This window comes from Alexandromys fortis, unplaced genomic scaffold (assembly GCF_014885135.2).
Source record: "Alexandromys fortis isolate MF-2015 unplaced genomic scaffold, M_Fortis_MF-2015_v1.1 scaffold_41, whole genome shotgun sequence".
Taxonomy (NCBI): Eukaryota; Metazoa; Chordata; class Mammalia; order Rodentia; family Cricetidae; genus Alexandromys; species Alexandromys fortis.
The window spans coordinates 10,139,197-10,160,338 of NW_026067923.1; the positions used below are offsets into that span (position 1 = coordinate 10,139,197).

General features: G+C 40.5%; 1 protein-coding gene across 1 annotated transcript in view; it reads right to left on the reverse strand.

The window, feature by feature from the left end:
* The window catches only part of Prex2 (phosphatidylinositol-3,4,5-trisphosphate dependent Rac exchange factor 2), a 268,825-nt gene that overhangs the window by 188,585 nt on the left and 59,098 nt on the right, over nucleotides 1-21,142 (reverse strand). Inside the window, exons 2-5 of the mRNA XM_050142087.1 lie at nucleotides 16,119-16,190; nucleotides 14,622-14,744; nucleotides 12,283-12,387; nucleotides 6,938-7,039 (exon numbers count right to left, since the gene is read on the reverse strand). Coding sequence (XP_049998044.1) covers nucleotides 6,938-7,039; nucleotides 12,283-12,387; nucleotides 14,622-14,744; nucleotides 16,119-16,190 — 402 coding nt within the window. The remainder of the gene's footprint in view (nucleotides 1-6,937; nucleotides 7,040-12,282; nucleotides 12,388-14,621; nucleotides 14,745-16,118; nucleotides 16,191-21,142) is intronic.

The window sequence follows — 21,142 nt, forward strand, 5'->3', positions numbered from 1 at the left end:
CTGTGGGCTCAAGGTAAGTCTGGCTTACAGAGTGAGCTCCAGGATAGTCAAAGATATACAAAGAAACCCTGTCTCAAAAAAACAAATATTAAAAAAATAAAAATAAAAAATAGAGTAAAAAATGCCACGTAAAGATGGAAAATGTCTGGGTATTGTATATTATTATGTTGTCTTTAAATTGTTTGGTTGCTGAGAAAGGAGCAACAGCTGCTAAAAGACATTTGATTATAAATGCTGTTGGATCAATCCAACCTATAGATTTTGAAAATGCCTTGACTTCAAAATTGAAATCAAAATATAGGTTACCTTGGAGAAGAGGTTTTGCTTTTGTTTCCATAGGAAATGAGAGGCTGTGTATTCATTCTTGGTTAAAAAAATAAGGTTTAATTGAGAAAGACCCCCTGAAAAATCTCCAATGGGAGCAGATGGCCCAGATGAGCCAATGTTTCAGAGCACCTCTGCTGCAGTCTCCTCTGAGTTCTGGATCAAGAATAGGATCAAGGCTGCTGACTGGGATGATCCAGCCTCACAGAATACTTCAGTCAAGACTTGGCCATAATCCTAAATTTACTTTGGGTCCCTATAAGATTACCAGTGTCCCCAATCAGCAGGAGATAGCCTAGAAAACTATGCCCACATTTCCGTCCTCAAAAAAAATGGATTATGGATGTTTGTCTTTGTTTATTGTGTTAGTTACAAGTTGTTATGGACAATGGTCAGGAAAAAGCTAAACAAAGGAGATTAGATTCAGAGTTCTTGTTTTGAAATGAAAAAAGGGGAAATATTGTGGGAGAATGCTTTTGTACAGTGTAAGAATTTGTCATTCATATTGGTTTAATAAAACACTGGTTTGACAGTAGTCAGACAGGAAGTATAGGCAGGGCAATCAGACTAAGAGAATTCTGGGAAGAGGAAAGGCAGAGACACAATAACCACCCAGACACTGGGCAAGTAAGATGAGAATGCCTTACTGAGAAACTGTATGAAGCTACATGGCTAGACATAGACAAGAATTATGGATTAATTTAAGTTGTAAGAGCTAGTTAATAATAATCCTCAGCTAATAGGCCCAATAGTTTATCCAAAACCCAGAGGTAGTTAGGGTGTTGCTCTCCAAAATAATTACTAGATTTTGAATACTTAAATGTCTCTAGAGTGGCAATGGGCCAGGCCTGCTCATTTCTCAGGGTCTGACTAAAGCCTTGGAAATTCAGTATCATCTGCATCATCTACATTTTCTTGACAGCCCAAGACTCCTGGAAAGTTAAAGTAGGCTAGTATTCTCCTAAAAGACACCAAAGGAAGTTATTTGGAGAAATCATATATATTTACCACGGTCTAACTCAGATTTAGGAATATGCCTAATTTCCAAGGTCTCATACACAATAAAACTTTTCTCACCAATGATTTTGACCAAACCCTGAAACAATCAATGGTGACTTGCAACAACAGCTGGCAAAATTCCAGGAGATCTATCAGAACTACAGACATGCTTTTTCAAAGAAGGACACAAAGCAACTCCCTCTTTCTGTCCAGGAAGCTTAGTATTAATCAAGACATCAGACTCAAATTGAAAGCCTTGTCCACCTCCTATGGGAGAGCCCATATCCTGTTTTGCTAGCCACCGCCCCCCCACCCCTGCACAGGAGGTGGAGTTTCAGAACTAGACACATGGCTTCAGCTACCAGGTTCAAGATTGCTTCGGTCTTCCCTGAAAAAAAAAAAAAAAAACAAGAGACCCCAGGAAAATGTCACCTCAAACTGATCTTCAAATGTCAACCCTGTTCAAATTCAATACCTCTGCATGATTGGGCTATCTTCTCTAGGCACTGGTTTCTCACTCGCCTGCCACAGTTACTGCTCTCTAGCTATCATGACTGCTCCTACACAGGCCATGGTGTCATTTCTCTTCATCATGGCCCTTTTGGAGATTTTGTTACCTCCTTATCAATAACCCTGTACCTTCCACAGACTCTGGAGATCTTTCGGCCATATTCTAGAAGATGGGTTGACAAAGACACTTTCACTGTATGACAGACAATAACAGGAGTGTGAAACCACACTGCCCACGGCACGTGAAGCATCCATTCAGGCTTCCTGTTTCACTTCCCCACCTTCACTCTACTCTAGAAATAAAACCAGCCTAGACCTTGACAAAGAGGAACACATTTCACAGATTCTCTTCTGCACTGACCAAGACCCCCATTGGGACCAACTCATTCTACCCCTTCCAGGATAATAAATGTTTTTAAGACAACAGCTACAAACCCTTTCTGATCACCATCAACATGATAGATGCCACCTGATTGCAATCTTCTTCGCCAACTAGGAGTAACCAAACGTTTGGTTCAAAGATCCAAATATGTGAAAATCACTGCAATATAGAACAGAATAAAACAAGAAAGACAGCAAAACCTTACCCTGTACCTGCAACTTCGGAATTTCCTCATGGACATTCCCAAGTACAAGGTGTGACCCAGTAGGCTCACATACTCTCCAATATCACCCTTACTATTCATGCCAGATAAAACTGGAATCCATGTGGGCACACCAGACTTGGGCTTCCCTGGGGACTGTCCCCACCACTCCGAACCTCCTATAGGCTATCTATTGGTTTTGGATTCCCATTTTTATCCTAATCTGAATTCACAGCCCTAAAACAGAGACAAGTTTCCCAGTTGTGGTCCCTAATCTTGCCTGAGGAATCTATGATTGAGGAGAATTCCCCAGTTACCTTAACCTCACACAAAAATCTGGGAGACAAACTTCCTCAAGAATATCCATCCTCTATCTAACCATGAGTTATCTCCTTGGGGAAATAAGCACAAACTTAGGGTTCACCAAAGTGCTAGAATGGGCCACCTCAGAGGAACGGCAATCCCTTGAAAAGGATTCCCTAGCCAAACAAGCCATAAAGTCAATCTCTTATTCCAAGCAGAAGGAAAAGAATAGAACATTTAACAAAAGAAAATTCAGGTCTAAAGAATAGATGGTATCTATTAGACCCAGTCTCCAAAAAAAAAAAAAATATTTCCATCACATGAGGAAAGAGGGCATGTATTTAGATCTAACAAAAGTTTATTAACTTTATTAAATGAAATGGGATCCAAATTGCCTATGTGTCAATGGCCTATCCTCCCAAATGTTGAACCTAACTCTGAGAACATCTTTTCTAATTATGGTATGCCCTTTCTTTCAAAGAAAACTCCATACCACTGTAATATCTCATCTTGTATACTGACTGAAGCTACAAAATAAATACCTTATCATAAAACTTATAGTCTTGGGAAAATCATTAATGGCACCCAAGTAGTGCTGATAGGATAGTGTTGGGCAATCTTACCAAACCTGATCCGGGGGATTATATTGATCCCTATTTAGAGCGTGAGCTCTGGCTGGGTTCAAAAAAGGAAGAGACTCTGACTTCATTCACACTTGGCCGGTGGTGTCTAACCTCAGAAGAAATAAATTCTGGTACACTAGCAAGCACATCTGTTGTTGGAAGGGAATGATCAAGGGGATGATTACTTTCACTGACTTTTCATGTAAGGCCTCTGACCTTCAACTCCCCAGTATGAGAATCCGGTGCACCAATTCACTAATTATACTAGACCTTGATCCCTTGTCCAAAATTTGCATCAGTAACAATGTGGGGGGAAGTCTTTTCACTGACCTTGTCCCTTGATGTTCTGCATAGGTTTGAAATAGGAGAAACCCATGGGCTTGCTGATAATTTGAAACTCACTGATTAAAAGAACCCCAATCTCTTGAGTCAAACCAACAGCATTCTTGACAAAGTACAGCTAGTAGTAGATCAAGAAGGTAGAGACATCATAGTCTGACCAGTGCTTATAATCAGGCATGCAGCAGATTCTGTAGGTGGTGTTCCTGCATGTTCTCCTCCCTCAACAAGGGTGTCCATGGACCAACACTCTCTTTAATCATATTCTTGCTAGGCCTTAAAACTGTGCTAGTGGCCCTATAGGTTACAGGTACCAATGAGAGAGGGAAGTAAGCAGACAGACAGGTGAAAGGTACATTGGTATACAACATGATGGCCAACTTCCAGCTTCTTCATCCAGAACAAAGCCTTGATGAACTTACCCTCCAACCCCAACTGGGGTGCTCCTTCTAGCTGACCTGCCCTGACACGACCAGAGCCAGTTCAAAACCTGACTCTATAGGCCTATCAGATCCCTCTTTTTTCTTAAGTTGACCAGGCAAAAATAATGGGAGGGGGACTTTCCCTACATCACTAATAATACCTTAAAGATCCAAGCCCTCCCAGCAGGTTCATATTTTTAGTTTCTAAATACCTTTTTGCCTCACTCTGCCTCTCTCTCTGACTCTGTCTCTCTGTGTGTGTATGTGTGTGCATGTGTGTGCATGTGTGTACACTTTTAATGCAGTTTGTTTCCTGCCTCTTTTTTTAGGGTGTTTGTGATTTTGATTTTTTGCGAGACAGGGTTTCTATGTAGTCAGAGATCTGTCTGCCTTTACCTCCTGAGTTCTGGGACCTAAGGTTTGTGCTGGAACCACTTGTTTTTTTTCCCCCTGTCCTTTTATTTCTTACTTGATGGAGAAACCAAACCTGATCAAGACCCTAGACAGCAATAACTGGATTTCAACAATGGCTTTCCACATGCATGCATACATACACGATAAGCACACTTACACATGTGCACAAACCTACACTAACTAGGACATATAACAACCCATATACTATTAATGCACACAAATTTTATAAGACAGTCAACTTATACAGCTCATAAAACTATAACAATATTTATTTCTAGTTGCTTTTCATAACATTTATGTTCCATAGTATTTCATAATATATTTTAAAAAACAGAAGCAATCCATAATTAATTTAGTAAAATAAATAAGAATAAAGTAGATATGAATGATAATGAATAATACCAAACACTATTCTAAGATAGATGTAAAATAGCAAAATCAATTATTCTTTCAGAGTCCTATGTACATGTAAATAAATATATATCCATGTGTTGTTTATAAATTCATATACTATGACTTCATGATAATCCTCATCATCATCTCTGTTCTCCCAATGCAAACTCAAGGCTTTAAGAGGTTCAATTGCACACCTCAGACAGAGAGTTAGTAGAGAACCCCTGTAATTTGAACTCAGGGTTCATGCATCCAACCCTCCCTCCAATTCCCTACCCTAAGGCTGAAATCTCAAAAGCTATAGTTTCAGACTTGCTATTCAGGTACAACACTGTCTCATCACACTAAAAACTCTGGTTACTCTCAGACCTGCAGCAGCTGCTAGGGTGGTGTTTACTTCTGTGACAGGAGTGCTTTCGACCCTGTGTTCTACCGCGCTTGTTCCGTGTGATCCACACAACACCTTTACAGTAATTGCTTAAAAGGCAAGTGTATCTTAAAGTTGTCTTGATTTGCATTTCCCTGATCGCTAAGGAAGTTGAGCATGACCTTAGGTGTCTTTTGGCCATTTGAACTTCTTCTGTTGAGAGATCTCTGTTCAACTCAGTGCCCCATTTTATAATTGGGTTGATTAGCCTTTTACGGTCTAGTTTCTTGAGTTCTTTATATATTTTGGAGATCAGACCTTTGTCAGTTGAGGGGTTGGTGAAGATCTTCTCCCAGTCAGTGGGTTGCCTTTCTGTCTTAGCGACAGTGTCCTTTGCTTTACAGAAGCTTCTCAGTCTCAGGAGGTCCCATTTATTCGATGAAGCCCTTACTGTCTGTGCTGCTGGGGTTATACGTAGGAAGTGGTCTCCTGTGCCCACGTGTTCTAGAGTACTTCCCACTTTCTCTTCAATCAGGTTCAGTGTGTTTGGACTGATATTGAGGTCTTTCACCCACTTGGACTTGAGTTTTGTGCATGGTGATAGATATGGGTCTATTTTCATTCTTCTACAGATTGACATCCAGTTTACTGGACCTATTGGTTTTGTGGGAGCCTAAGCAGTTTCGTGGATGCTCACCTTACTAGACCTGGATGGAGGTGGGTGGTCCTTGGACTTCCCACAGGGCAGAGAACCCTGATTGCTTATTGGGCTGACGAGGGAGGGGGACTTGGTTGGGGGAGGGGGAGGGAAAGGGGAGGCGGCGGTGGGGAAGAGACAGAAATGTTAAATAAATAAATAAATTTAAAAAAAAATAAAAATAAAAATAAAAAAAAAAAGGCAAGTGTATTAGTTAAGTTTCTATTGTTATAATATACACCATGACCCCTGAAAGGGTTTGTTTCAGATTACAGCCCATCTATACGGGAAATCAGGACAGAAACCGGGAAGCAGGAATTGAAGCAGAGGCAAGGAGGACCACCGCTTACTGGTGTGTTCCCATGGTTTGCTTAGCTTCCATCTGCCCACAGTGGACTGCACCTTCGCACGTCAATTGTTAATCAAGAAAATGCCCCCAAGACTAGTCCACGAACCAAACTGATGGAGGTATTTTCTCAATAGATGTCCCCTTCTCCCAGATGGCCCGAGCTAGTGTCAAGTTGAAAAAAAAAAAAAAAAAAAAACCTAACTGACACACTAAGCTTTGAAATTGTGTAATTTAACCTTAATGTCATTAGCATCAAGTCACTACAATATAGAGAAACCAAAAATAGACCAACAGTGGAATTATACAAAGTTCTCTGTGGCTAAAATGCTATGTAAACCAGCCATAATGGATTTAATGTGGTCTTTTCTAAAGCTAATGCATTTACTCCAAATGAAACTCAAACAAGTACATGTGTTTCAAAGAGCACTAAAAGCTTCCTTTAATGGCCTTTCTACTAAAGCTTTGTTTCCTATTCCATACAGAAATTTATGACAAAAGAGCCATTTTTTTCAGTAATTATGGTCTCTTCTTTTAAGAATATCAGCATCTTTAAAAGATATTTTTGAAGTCAACAAAATATTAAGACACTAACACACACTGCAACATTCAATACCTTCAAGAGGAGAGGGTACTTGCATATTCTTTGTATTGGGGTCACTAAGTACCCTTCCAGGGGAACGTCTGTGTTCTTCCGTCCTCCCAGCAGCATGCAGTTCTACAGGGAAAACAAACATACATAAGTACATCCTGCAAATCTGAGGCTGCAAAACTATTCCGCCAAAATTGCACACTGAAAGGCTGTGAGAACAGGTGTCCTTCTCTATCATGTCACAAGGACAGCGAAGAGCAGGCCTTTTGTGTTGGGTACAGAACCCAAAGTGAACCTATAACTTTGAGTTTAAGCCACATATATTCTTCTGAACATGAAGGAAAGGATGTAAACAAGAAAGGGAGAGAGAGAACAAATAGAGAAACATACAAAGCAGATATATTTTGTTTACAGAAGAGCATTGTTGAGAGGCTTGGAGAGAGGGCATGGTGCTTAGAGAGTTAAGAACGCTTGCTGCTCTTGCCATGGCTCAGTTGCCAATATGCAGATTGGGCAGCACACGGTTGCCTGTAGATTGAATTCCAAGGCATGTGACTGTCTCCTCCGGCCTTCTCGGGCACCTACATACACACTGAACACATACAAACAAGTAGGTACATTTACAGAAACAAGAAAATAAATCATTTTTAAGTGCATCATGTTGTGGAAAAGCAGGCACCGAGACACCGAGTTCTGGTGTGGAAGTCAGACTTCAGTACTGACTGGTGACGCGACCCACTTGAGCTCATTTGAGAGTTTTGCTCTCTGTTATGCTGGAATCTTTTAAACTGGTGACTCTCAGTCATGTTTGCTGCTGCTACTGCTGTTGTTACATGACCATACTTAAGAAAAGACAATGTGGCAGTCAATCTTCGAGGAAATCAGAGCAGCTCTCCACAAGGGCAGAACAGATGAAAAATCTCCACATTAGCAATCACAGGGTGAACAGGAAGCAGCGTGGGCTTGCCATAAAGTGGTGGTGAAGAGAAAACCCACTTGAGTAGACAGCCTTTAGTCTTCTAAACAATATTACAATGAGAAAGACCTGTGAGAGTGAGAACCTTGTTTCTGCATTGCCTGCCAGAGTGGTCACCCCAGATGAGAACTTAATCAATCAGGCAGGAAGGAGAGAACCTTCAGAAGGCAACAATGGGAGGTTATCATAGTCGCTGACACTATTTCATAGTAATATTCTTTTTTGTAATTTTTATTTATTTATTAAAGATTTCTGTCTCTTCCCCACCGCCACCTCCTCTTTCCCTCCCCCTCCCCCAATCAAGTCCCCCTCCTTCGTCAGCCCAAAGAGCAATCAGGGTTCCCTGCCCTACGTAGTCAAACTCATAGTAATATTCTATATGGGTTTCCAGGAGGAGAAGAGCTGAAGGCAGAACATTCCAAAGGCACACCATTGGGCACAGAGTCCTTCCCTGCATGAGACGGCAGTCTCAGTCTCTGTATGGGTACCTCGTTAGAGGATGGTCGCTTCACCCAAACATCACAGAAGACAGAGCAGTCAACATTCCTTCACAGTACCTATCGTGGTTTCCCTGGGAGAAACCCTTGGTTACAATTATTAATATCTTACCATATTCCACAAATGTTTTAAAGGTTCCAGTTCCAGCATGAGTTAGCAATCTCAAAAACGTAGTTACTCTTTTCCATGGTTCATGAGGTGTCCTGAAAAGGCCTAGTTTAATTTTAACATTTTTTAGCCACATGTGTGTGGAGAGAGAACTATATGTGTGCTTATGCATACATGTATGCACGCCTGTACATTGTGGACACCTATGTGTGAAGGTGAGCATGCACATCTGTGCAGGTACATGTGATCTGTTGTGTGGAGGGCTAAAGTTGATGTCAAGAATCGCTGTCAATCCCCCTTCTGCTTTACTCAATGAGACAGGGCTCACTATTACAATTATACAATAATAATAATAGTAATAACAACATCATTATTATTCCCAGGCAGCTTGTTCTGGGGAGTCCTATGTCTACCCTCTAAGGCTGGGATTACAGGTGGACTCTCCCCCAGCTTTTACATGAGCCTGAGGGATCAGAACATAGGTCCTCATGCCTTTATGGCAAGCACTTGTACTGTTTCTTTTTGTTTGTTTGTTTGTCAACGTGACACAAAAAAGAATCACCTGAGCCCAGGGAACCTCAATTGAGGCATTTCCCTTAAGAGATTCATCTGTGGGCACGTCCTCAGAGCGTTTTCTGGATTCATGATTGATATGGGCATGTACAGCCATCTGTGAGCTGTGCCATAATCATAAAAATAAATAAGTCCACTGAATAACTTTCAATGACATTAAAAACTTCCTGAGATGGGAGCACCAGCAAAGCCCCTAACTCATACCATCATCACCCCACACCTGGAAACGGTTAAATGAATCCCAAAGGGTAATTGTTAGCATCCCTCTTTTATGAATGACAGATTTATCAAGACAGATTCTGTCTGCTAGAGTATGCTGTGAGTCACCTCAACCCACATTCTTGACTCGTGGCTTTTTCAGTGGGACTCCACATTAAATCACGAAACCAATAAAACTAAGTAGGATTCCAAGTGGACACTGCTAAAGACAGGACACACTAAACAAAACAGCAGAGGTCTTACACTCTACCAAGGGAGTTGCAGAGAGCAAAAATCTTGTATCAGATGGTGTTGTACAAAATGCTAACACATTCCATAAGCAAAACAAGACATTTTCACAATGCCTGCCTGAGACTACAGCTATACTTGAGGTCTTCCAGCAAACTGGCCAAAAATTTAACACTGACAACCTAAAGAGATATACATGGCATAAAGAGCGTGTCATTCAAAAAAAAAAAAAAAAAAAAAAAAAAAAAAAAAAAAAAAAAAAAAAAAAAAAAAAAAAAAAAAAAAAAAAAAAAAAAAAAAAAAAACAAAAAAAGAAAAAAAAGGACCTTCGTAGACACCCTGAGAAAAACCCTGAATCGCCTTGCAAATCCTCTGGCCTTCGACTGTGCCTGAATTATAGTTATACTTGGGTCCACACTAATGAGAAGAGCAGCTCCAACACACTGAACACTCACAGCAGGCACCTCGAAAAGAAGAGCTTGGAAATAATGAAGTTAACCTAAGAAGAGATGTCTTCAGAGAAATGGGAGTCAGACTGAGTCTAGGTAGGTTACTAAGAACAGAACGGAGCAACAAGGAAAAAACAAACAAAAACAAAAACCCAGTAACCAATCTCAGAGAGGAAACACAGATTCCAGAGTTGCTATTAAGTCATTTAAAATGTCAAGCTATTTTTTAATTTTAAAATTATGAGATACAAAAAGAAACAGGAAAGCTTGACTCAGTCATAGTCCATAAAAATTCTTTAGTGTACCCAGATATTAGATTTAGCACAGACTTAAACATAGCTATTACAAGTATACCCAAAGAATTTAAGCACTTCTTAAATAACTGAAGGACACCAAGGGCAAGCAGAGAAACAGAAAAAAAAAAAACCAACGGAGAAAAACAGTGAAGCCAAATCAAAGAGACACGCGATGAAAAAGAAAATACTGCACTGAGTTACAAATGAATTAATATAAGAAGAACAGAGAATAACAGATTATAGAAAAGCAAACAATTACAAGGACCCAAAAGGCAATATGGAGGTGGTGGCTACAGCAATGAGAGCAGTTGAGGGTACTGGCTGCTCTTGCAGAGGATCTGGGTTTGGTCCCCCGACATCTGCATGGATACCTCACAACCATCTGTAACTCCAGTACCAGGAGATCCAGCACCCTCTTCTGACTTTCAAAAACATTACACACACGGTACACAAACATTTATACAGGCAAAACACCCATACATGCAAAATAATGAAATAATTCCTATTATTTTTATTTAATGTATGCATAAGGTTAAATAAAAGGAAAAATTGTGTAATGACTATTTTAATAATCCCTGCAAATTCGCAATTTATGTTTTATTTTATTTATTTTAAGGTGAAGCCATGGAGTCATATAATGTTACCTAGACTAGTCTTCAAGTCCTGGGCTCAAAAAACTCTGGCAGGAGGACACTACAGTAGTATGTAAACAACAGCAGCAATACAAACTACAGATTCAGTCCTATTAGAAGCAACTATGTAGTAGTGGAGTCAAGCTCAAAATTATGAAAAGGAAAGATGCAATCAAGAGTACTCTCAATGGAACTGCCCTTCAAAACTGAAGACAAAGACATCTCCCGATAAACTAGTAGGAATGACTCAGAGGAAAACTGAGGGTTATCCTTCACAGGAAAGGCTACCACAGTCCATGTCAAGTCGACAGGAATGAAGAAGAGCGGAGGTGGTAGACTGCAGCAAACATAAACACTGTAGAAAAGTAGGGAATACAAAACTATGGGTGGTGTAGGCTTCTTCACATAGAAGGGGGCACAGGCGGCAGAAGCTACACAAGGGAGAGAGGCCTCAACACTTTGCACTTCCTTCCAGGAAACACTAAAGCAAAAATTTCCACTATATTACTTTGGAATAAAATCATTATTAACAGAAAATGTACATGCATAGGAAAGGAAATGTGCAGGCTACCGGAACATTTAAAAGATCGTATGTGGTCACTAAAAAATAAGAGTTAATACAGAATTTCAAACACTGAGAGATTCTTCCATAACTATAAGGAAAATAGATGTTATTTAAAAAGTACCACTTAAGATGAAAGCAATATTTTATAATGATAAATAGAAATATGAATAGAATATGAATTTATGACTTTATCTATAAAAAGGACACTCTATATAGAGAGCAAATCATTGTAGCCTGAAGCAAGTGGTGGGAAGGGAAATAGACTATCAAGAGACAGGAGCCTGCCTGTTCAAGTACATGGAAGTGCTCTAAAGCTAGACTCTGGGGGATGGCCTAACAACCCCTCTCACTTCATCAGACACTTGCATGGTAGCCCATAGCTGTTAAAACATGCCTTTATGTATGTTGTCTTAAAGGAAATCAACACTGAATTCTGCTGCTCTTAAGAAAACAGAGTAATGAACGTCGGCAGGGGAGCAGCCGGTCTCCACACTGGCTTCCTTCCTGTGACTGCCCTACTTCCAGTCCTCTGAGGAGTAATAGATCCCTGGGGAGCTGAGGACACAAGGCAAAGGTGAACTCTGACCTCAGTTCTTTGCTTGACTGGAGAGATCGTACAGACAGTTCTTTGGCAGCCAGGAGAGGGCATTAGCAGCATTTCTCACATATAAGCTCATCCCAGATCCAGATGCTTACAGCATCTATGGACTATCTCCCAAGTCTGCAAGTGCTAAGACGTAGCCCAGGACAAACGGCCACACGCACTCTTACAGAAAGAGCCCTCCACCAATGCCAGCATGTGATTACAGACGAATGTGCACTTACTAAAAGAAACGTCCGGATTGTTCTTATTTTGTTCAGTTCAAGAAGCAGCTTTTGTGCCTTTTCATGGTTGCTGCAATACTCATCGTAGATACGAAACTTGTCTTTCTGTGAATTAAAGACAGCAGAAATGAGAATTACTGTTCATTACTTTGAAATTTTAACCCATGTGATATGCATAAAAACTCCACAACGGTACAGTGTCTCAGAGACATACTACATGTGTGTAAATTTTTTATTGCCCCCATTCATAAGTATAGCCTAGAAAAGAAGTTGATACATTTGCCCCAATATGAATGCAATAATATGAGTGAGTCAAATGGTGGCAAAGCTCAGAGAATGAAGGGTTTTTTCCTTTGTCATGAGAAATCAGACACAGCTTTTTTTTTTTTTAAAGCTTACTTCTGACCTAGGTCTAGTGAAATAAATGACAAATGGACATCTCCCAGTCAAAAGGAGGGACAGCATCATTCTAGACAGAGGGAAGAGGCACGCGATACCTCACACAGGAATCATGAGAGACAGAATCCCGAAGTTTATCTTAGCCAATCATAGCAGTCACGTTTAAAAGGGACATGGACAAACAAAAAAGCACACAGCAACAAGTAACTAAAATAATGGCAGACCCTGAAAGTACAACATCCCAGCGATTGCTTCATAGAGAGACGTTTAAGACAGAAAGGTCAAGACATACTATTATAGCTACTTTCAAATGGCTTTTATTCTGTGAGAAATGAATAAGTCTATAAAGTTCCAAAACAGGGCCATTCGGTGGAAATGGCAGGGCCAGTGATGGACAGAGGTGTGACCAATCAATCAAGATCTAATAATTTGAACTGCCGGGAAACCACACAAACAGCCTTCACGTGTTAGAGAGATTTCTTTCCAAAAATGAAGAATTTTGCTATCATGATCTCTGGGATCCCTACCATATCTATAGGACTGCTCCCAATTGAGCTATAATTAATAGCTATCAAAGGAGCCCAATGAAAAATGCAAATAATTTATTAACCAAGTTATCAGAACAGAATTTCAAAGACACAGACTTAGGAGCAGTAAGCATTGTTTTATGTAGCCAGCAGAGCATGGGTTGAATTACAAGCCTCAAGAGATGGTAGGAGCCAGAATAAGAGTAAAGTTCAGAAATAGTTGAGAGGCATTTATGGATGACAGATTCATAATGTGTTACTAAGGAAATGGCTGTCAGGGTGCAGAGTTCCCATGAGCATCCCTGGCCTGAGATAACAGCTACTCCAGCTGGCAGGGGAGTCTGACTGTTCTGTGAAAGGAAGCAGGCTTGAGGAAGCGGATATGAGCATCACAGCTCCCAGCCATAACCAAGAAACGCACAGCTTAATAATCAACCCAGTCCCCAGGAGTATCTCCCTTTGGTAAAACAATCATTAAAAAAATATACAGATTACAAAACAAGCCTGTTCATCACATGTAGATAAAGAAACTACAAGAAAAATGACTATGCAGAAAATATACACAAAGCTTCATACACCTAGCTGTGTATGTCAGATAGTCATTGGGTGGCCATTTGTGTAGTCTCACCTAGCTGTGTATGAGATAGTCACTGGGGGGCCCTTTGACTCAGAGAGGCATTCTGAAAATTAGCACCCATGGAAAGGAATCAATGACAATATTTTTTAAATTTGTTCTTGTACTATGAATACCCTTTGGTTCTTAAAAACACCAAGCAGGTGGCTTTTTGTTTTGCAAATCAATTGCACAGTTCCAGGTATCCTGTACAAATACATGAAACTGATGGCAAGGCACAGGGTGGGTGTTCCAGACAACTGAGTCCCTGCACCTCGTTCTTCCCAACATCGCTCCAAACAAACTTCTGAGAAGCCACCCTGGAGGAAAACCAGTCATGGGAAGCAGCAGTCCCTTCGCCTCCAGGTTGGTAACCAGAAAGTTAACAAGGGAATGTTCTGACCAATAAAGAAAGGCCTTGCAGTGCCATTATAAGAGTGAGAATTTTCTGCCCCAAAAGAAAAATGTGCTATGTCTGAACGAAACATAAAAATCCATTCATTATGAAACGGGCTGAATATTCATTAGAATTCAAAGCTACAGAGGATGCGAAGAACTAGCTTGTCAGGAAAAAGAAAAGGCTGTTTATTCCTTGAGTGAAATGGATGATGGGGGACTCCCTCCCCTTTTCTGGCTCCGAGGGCAAGATTTCACTGGCCTTAAAAGACCCCAAACTTCTGGTGTCCGGCTTTACTTCTCACGCTGAATTCACCCACACTACTCTGCCAAGATGCAGTCCTTAAAATCAAGAGAGAAGGAGTTTGAAAATAAACAGGGGATGGGAAAAAATATTATCCTACAAAGTGAAGAAAGCAGGTTCCCACTTCCTGCTGGGCGTTGGGCTCAGGGTGCAAGCATTCTTCTACAACTTTCAGGAACTCCTTATGGACAGCAAGGATCTCCTCGATATTGGAGAACAGCATCTAAAAATAAATACAGAAATAAAATCTGTGTCGTCCAGTTGTGAAGCAAATTTTCAAATTTCAATTAAAAAGCCCAGGAGGACCCAGCACCTTGAACAGCCACTCCACATCCACGCTTCCTCCTACCCAGCAAGTAAAAGCCATTTTCATCTGGACTTCTGTTTTCCCACAGAACTCTGGGAATGGGGACACCATCCTGAAACTCAGGAAAAAGACTGAGGGACAAATCCCAGCCTGCCAGCACCATCCTCTTCCCTGAACGCCTGTAAGTCAAAGTGTGGGAGATCTGCCGGCAGACTTTTGGGAAAGTCCTCGGCACTAGGAAAAGTAGCCCAGAATGGACCAGCCTTCCTCCTGGCAGGTGTGTATGTGTAGAAGTCACAGCAGGGTCAACTGCAAGGTCATTGCACTGTACCCAGACAGCGGCTTTGAGTGCTACAGCCCTAGCTACACTTTGTCTACCCTGAAACACCTGTACAGATGTTTTCTTTCACCTGGAGTCACTGTGAGTGAGTGCTCAAGTCCACTTGAATCATAGGCTGCTTTTTCTGTGACCCAAAGCTTGTTAACTAAAGCTTTCAATGATAGAAAAATCTGCAAGTTACATATATAACCCATAAGGAAACAGTCAGAAGAATATAAAAACCCTTGAATTTTTTATTAATAAAACAGTAAGAGCATAATCAGCAACCATGACAAAAGATAAATTTTCATTTTCCATTCTTTATTTCTTTTCTCAAAACTCTTTACTCTGTGTGTGTGTGTGTGTGTGTGTGTGTGTGTGTGTGTGTGTGTGTGTGTACTGGGGATGGAACCCAGATTCTTAAACACTGCAAACTCTCTAGCCACTCTCTGAGACCTAAGTTACTGGTGGTGCTTCTCAGTTAGTTCTTCTCATGTCTGCAGTGACATTGTAACCAACCCAAAACACATGCTACCACTAAGCCACATCCAGGACCTCTTCCCTACATTTTACAAGGTAAGGAAACACTTATGGATTTACTTTTGGGTATTACATTCTTTTCTGTAGCAGTGGATGATCCAAATTTTGCTCATGAGATATCAGAGACTGGAATTCCCACTTCCCCATATCTTGCCTTCTTGAACGACTCTGGCAAACTGTCTGTTACCTCATCCAGTCTTCTTCTCATACACAGTGAAGGTCTAGTCTTACTTCTTAGGCTTACTTTTCATCTTTCCAAATGCTTACATGGTCTTGGTAAGCACAAGAATCCTCTAGGACATGTAAGCTGTCCTCTTCCTTTCTCTTCCCAGGCTCTAGCTCCCTCTTTCAACGCTAGTCACTCCTAGAGGAGCTCAGAGTGGGAGAGGCAAAGAACGAAAGGGCGCTGAGGGCTAGAGCGGCCTGCTCACCTTCACCGTTTCCTCTGTCACATTCTTGTCAACCTTTGCTGCTGCACACTGGTTCATTCGGTGCAAGAAGGCCTGGGGAACACAAGAAAAGACACTATGAGAGAAGAGCTAGCCTTACAGAGTGATGGATAGATTATCCGAATGAGGTAAAGTAGCACACTAAGCACCAAAGCTTACCAGTGGGCATGTCAAGGCAGACCTCTAATCCTTGTACTTGGGAGGCAGATGTAGGAGGATGGCCTAAAGGTCAAGACTAGCCTGACCTCCATAAGGATTCCTAGGCCAGCCAAGGCTATGTGGTGAGACCTTATCAAAAATAAATAAAACTGAGGTTTCAAATTCTAGTAGCAGGGGTATAATAGTTTTGCCAGCATATGTGAGACTCTAGTACACTGTTTCTCCTAACTGAGAATATGACTTTCACTACAATGGTGAGGCAGAGACAAAAAATGATTAAGTTTATATGAATTAAACTCATCTGCCTGGTCCTCAGAATTCTAGGGTAAACATGTAGAATTGGGTGCTTCCTAAAGTTTAAGTGTTATGGAGCACAGAAAGACCAGAATATAATGTAAATATGGCATTTCAACTAAAAAGGTGAAGGGGCCTGAAATTCTACAGTGACTCTTAGTACTGTAGGATGAAGGGAAAGAGGGAGGGAGGGCGGATGGAGAGAGGGAGGAGGAGGGAGGGAGGGAGGGGAGAAAAGAAACAGTTATCTCAGCACACTCAGATACAAGCTAAGGGAGTGGCTCAGAGGTAAAACAATTTCCTAGCAAGCATAAGTCCCTGGGTTTAATGTCCATCATCAGAGAGAGACATGGGAGTGGGGGCATATTTAGAATATTTAGACTGAAACTTCTTAATGATAATTAAACTTTCATTAAAGACTAATTACAAAATATTTGATATATAGTGAGCCTTAACATAAAAAGGCAAGAAAGAAAGAAGGAAGGAAAGAAGGAAAGAAAGAAAGAAAGAAAGAAAGAAAGAAAGAAAGAAAGAAAGAAAGAAAGGGAGGAAGGAAGGAAGGAAGGAANGGAAAGAAAGAAAGAAAGAAAGAAAGAAAGAAAGAAAGAAAGAAAGAAAGAAAGGGAGGAAGGAAGGAAGGAAGGAAGGAAGGAAGGAAGGAAGGAAGGAAGGAAGAAAGAAAGAAAGAAAGAAAGAAAGAAAGAAAGAAAGGGAACTTCCCACCTAGCAAATTTAGTTTATGTCCTCAAGACATCATCCATAAATTACCCAGTGGTCATGTAAGATCATCTCAAGGACTTTGGATATTGTTCAACAGTAGATAATATATCAGAAGTCCTAGACCAATTCCCCAGCACCACAAAGTTAGAAAAGACTATTGCTCTTCTGTCTGCTTTGAGGTCTCTGCCACTGCCAGCTAAGGGAAGGTCTGCAACTTTCCAGGGCACACAGAAGCTCAGGGTAGGTGCCTCTGGCTATGACATTTAAAAAATAAAAATTACAATAAGAATCATATCTTAGACATGTTATATTTACTCATTGAAGGCATTAAGAAAAGTTGATGGTGACCAAGAGATTGCTCATAATATCCCCAAATTATCACCCTCAGGGCATTGCTGACAAGAATAGTAACTGGGACAACAGCCCTGAAAACTGCTTACAATACATGCCACACTTGAAGTGGGCTTTCCTGCTGGGAGAATGAGTAGGTTCAACCTAATACTAATTTTCAGGTTAAGCCGACTAATTCCACCTCTCAGAATCTGTCCTAGGAATATATTCTGACAAAGAAACTCATTGGCTATAAAAGTAATAAAATTGGAAACAACCTAAAGATCCACCCATAAAGGAAGCACAAGACACATGCAATATTCATATTGCAGACTTTGATGGCAAAATCACAGTCAGATTAGACATGAATGTACAGAAAACTAGACCGATATATATGCAAAAATGTACACATATATGTATAAAAGATAGATGCTCATGAAAAGCCGTCTGGTGAAAATAATTCGCAAAATGGCATACTTGATATGCAAATACATATGCACACACACATAAGCATATGCACACAAGTGTGTATATCGACACGCATGTTTTATATCTGTGAGAAAAAAATAATATTCAGAATACTCCAAAACTGCCAATAGTAGCTACTTCTACTTAGAGATCAGGGAGGAGATTTCTGGACATTAATTCCTTTTTGAATGCTTTGGCTATATGCACAGTATCACTCTTGCTTTAAAAACAAAGCCTATTTAAATAAATCAAATAAGCAAGTCCCCAGATCTTACCCACCATGAGCTTCAGCACTCTCCTTATTCCTGATTCATCTGGTTCATACCTCAGATTTCCTAACTACTGAACCAAAGCAAAATAATAACCCAGGCTCTCTTACATCTATCAAATTAAATAAAACAAATATCAACATTTTTTGGTATAACCTTAATTTTTATTTAAAATATGATATGCTTTTTGAACTACTTTATAAAGTTATACATAGTTGGCCATGGGGAAAACTAACGTTTGAATCTTGTAGTTTTAAGTACTTATTTTAATTAGTATTATTTTGCTTAATTTTTAATTTCAGATTTATTTCTCTTGAATACATTCCAAATACTTATCCCAACATGATCCACCTTTTCTATTGAGCTTTATAACAACATGAATATTTTCCCTGTCTCGTTTACATTTCACATTGACCACACAGTAAACAGGTACTGTCTCGTGCAAGCAAGTCTTAAACTGCACCTCTGCAACTGTAAACTTTTCTTCCATAAACAGAACTCAGCACGTTCTTCAACCACCACTAACTGAAATCCTGGAAGGAATAAAACTGAATCAAAATAAGAACTGGAAGGGATCATACAAACTAGCCAGTACACCACATAGTCCTTCTTTCCTCCATGATATCATGGACCATGTGTTTGAATTGCGTAGGAAAGGAACCTGGACCTCACAGCCATGTCTGACCAAATAGTCATTCCCCAAGTTCCTTGTTTTATACACAGGAAAAGCAGACTTTAGATGGCTTGCTGAGAATGCACAATCATGAGAACTCTGGTATTTTTAAAAAATGTTAAGTCTTCTGTCCTGGAGATAAACATAAATACATGCTTTGGGAATGATTTTAAACAGGCTGTATCTACAGCTTCCTCTGAGTGGAATCACTGAGCAGTAAACCTCCCCACAGCAACTGAGGAAGCATCATCAATTCACCAAGGCATGGTAGGGAATTCACACACTATTCGATGCATTTATTCATTTGCCCAAGGCCACAGTTTCACTGAAAGTAGATCCCTTTGGCCATGGCACAAATATATTTGAAGAATAACCCCCAGAAAACAGTTTTTAATGTCTATAGCTCACAAGCATTCTGCTGTGTTTAAGACTCTACACGTGTTTAAGAGTCTACATGCAGACTGCCAACTCTTCCTGAAGTCCCAAGAAAGATGGTTGGTCTAGTGTGTACTTTGAGCAGGATTCTGGTGGCTCTGGTAAAGCAGGTTCAGAGCCCACTTTCTGGTGGACATTGGTTTGTTGATCCTTTCAAAGGCTGCCAATAACAGAGTTAGAGAATCTAGCAAGTGAATGACAGCAGCAAAACAGACTCACTCACTACACCTTTTGTTTCAACTCGACACAGAATAATGGCCGCCTGTACATATATATTGTTCTCACCTAGCCACTTGGAGCTTCATGTTCCCTGCCAGGGGAGGCCTCCCCCATGCGAGTCACAATCTAGGTTTCATAAACTGCTCACTGTGGAAATCCAGCCAAGATAGAGAAGCCACATTTGGAGAAGGTGAGGGTTGCAGATGCTTCTCCAAGGACCTTACAGCTCACACGGGTGACGGCACATGCTCACTTTTCCAGCATCTTCCTAATATAAGACATTTTCTGGGACACCAGTAGTGTCTATCTTCCCCCACCGTGAGTAAATGCTGAATTTCCTCTTTACGTTTATCCATGTGGTTTTCCTCTGCTTGATTATGTTTAATTAAAACTTTTGTCAAATGTCAAACGCTAACTAAAGTTTCATGACACTAAACTACAGATTTGTTACCAAGAGAAGGAAGAAAGTCTTAGATAGAAGGATAAACGAATCTCTTGTCTGTTTGCTCAACTGTGCTGCTGCCACCCAAAACAAGCCGAGCCCACACTTCACTCTTGACATGCATTTTGTATTTGAAAATTTCAAGGCTCAATTGCATTTTGGTCAGCTCATCTTTGCCATTCTTATTATTTTTATCAAGTACATAGACCTACCTCTCCCCCCTCAAAAGTCCCACAGTTTTAGCATTTAACACTTTGGATTCTAGCCACTTGATGTTAACCTGAACTTTAGAGTACCATGTAAGTACCCTTATCGATATTCCACATATAGAAATGTCTGAGAATCATCAGATCATCTTGGAAGTGCAGCTATAAAAAATGAGGAATGAATTTACATATAGAAATGAAATGAGCAAATTTCAAGATGGTTTGTACTGTTACTGGGGGAAAATGTACTCATTCTATAAAAATAGATGTGAAAAAACATTAAGGGTAAATGTTTTCCTTTTGCCCTTTAAACTCTAAAACATTATCACACCATAAGTCTTTGGGGGTATCAATAACATTTGTTTTGCTTTCCTGAGAGCATCATCGGAACCTTGGTAAATCAGCCTGAGTTTGCTGTGAACATCTGGCTGACAGTGACGCCATTTTAAGGGAATGGAGAACACCCAAAGGAAAAAAGGCTTTGAGGGTGTGAGTACAGGCTGTTGGGGCCATGTGGATCTGGAAATGTCCACTGGACACTAAGATGGAGATTCTGAACAAAGAGTTGGCATACCATTTGAGGTTCTGAAAGGAAACAATGGTTGAAGGATTCTCCTGCACTCACTCTCAGAATCACTGTGAGATCAGCACTCAGCGGCACTGGCATGAAGATATAACCTGGAAGAGGATGGAGAGAGAGACCTCCAGCCTCAGTCCATAAGACGAAGAAGAAGAGGAGGAGGAGGAGGAGGAGGAGGAGGAGGAGGAGGAGGAGGAGGAGGAGGAGGAGG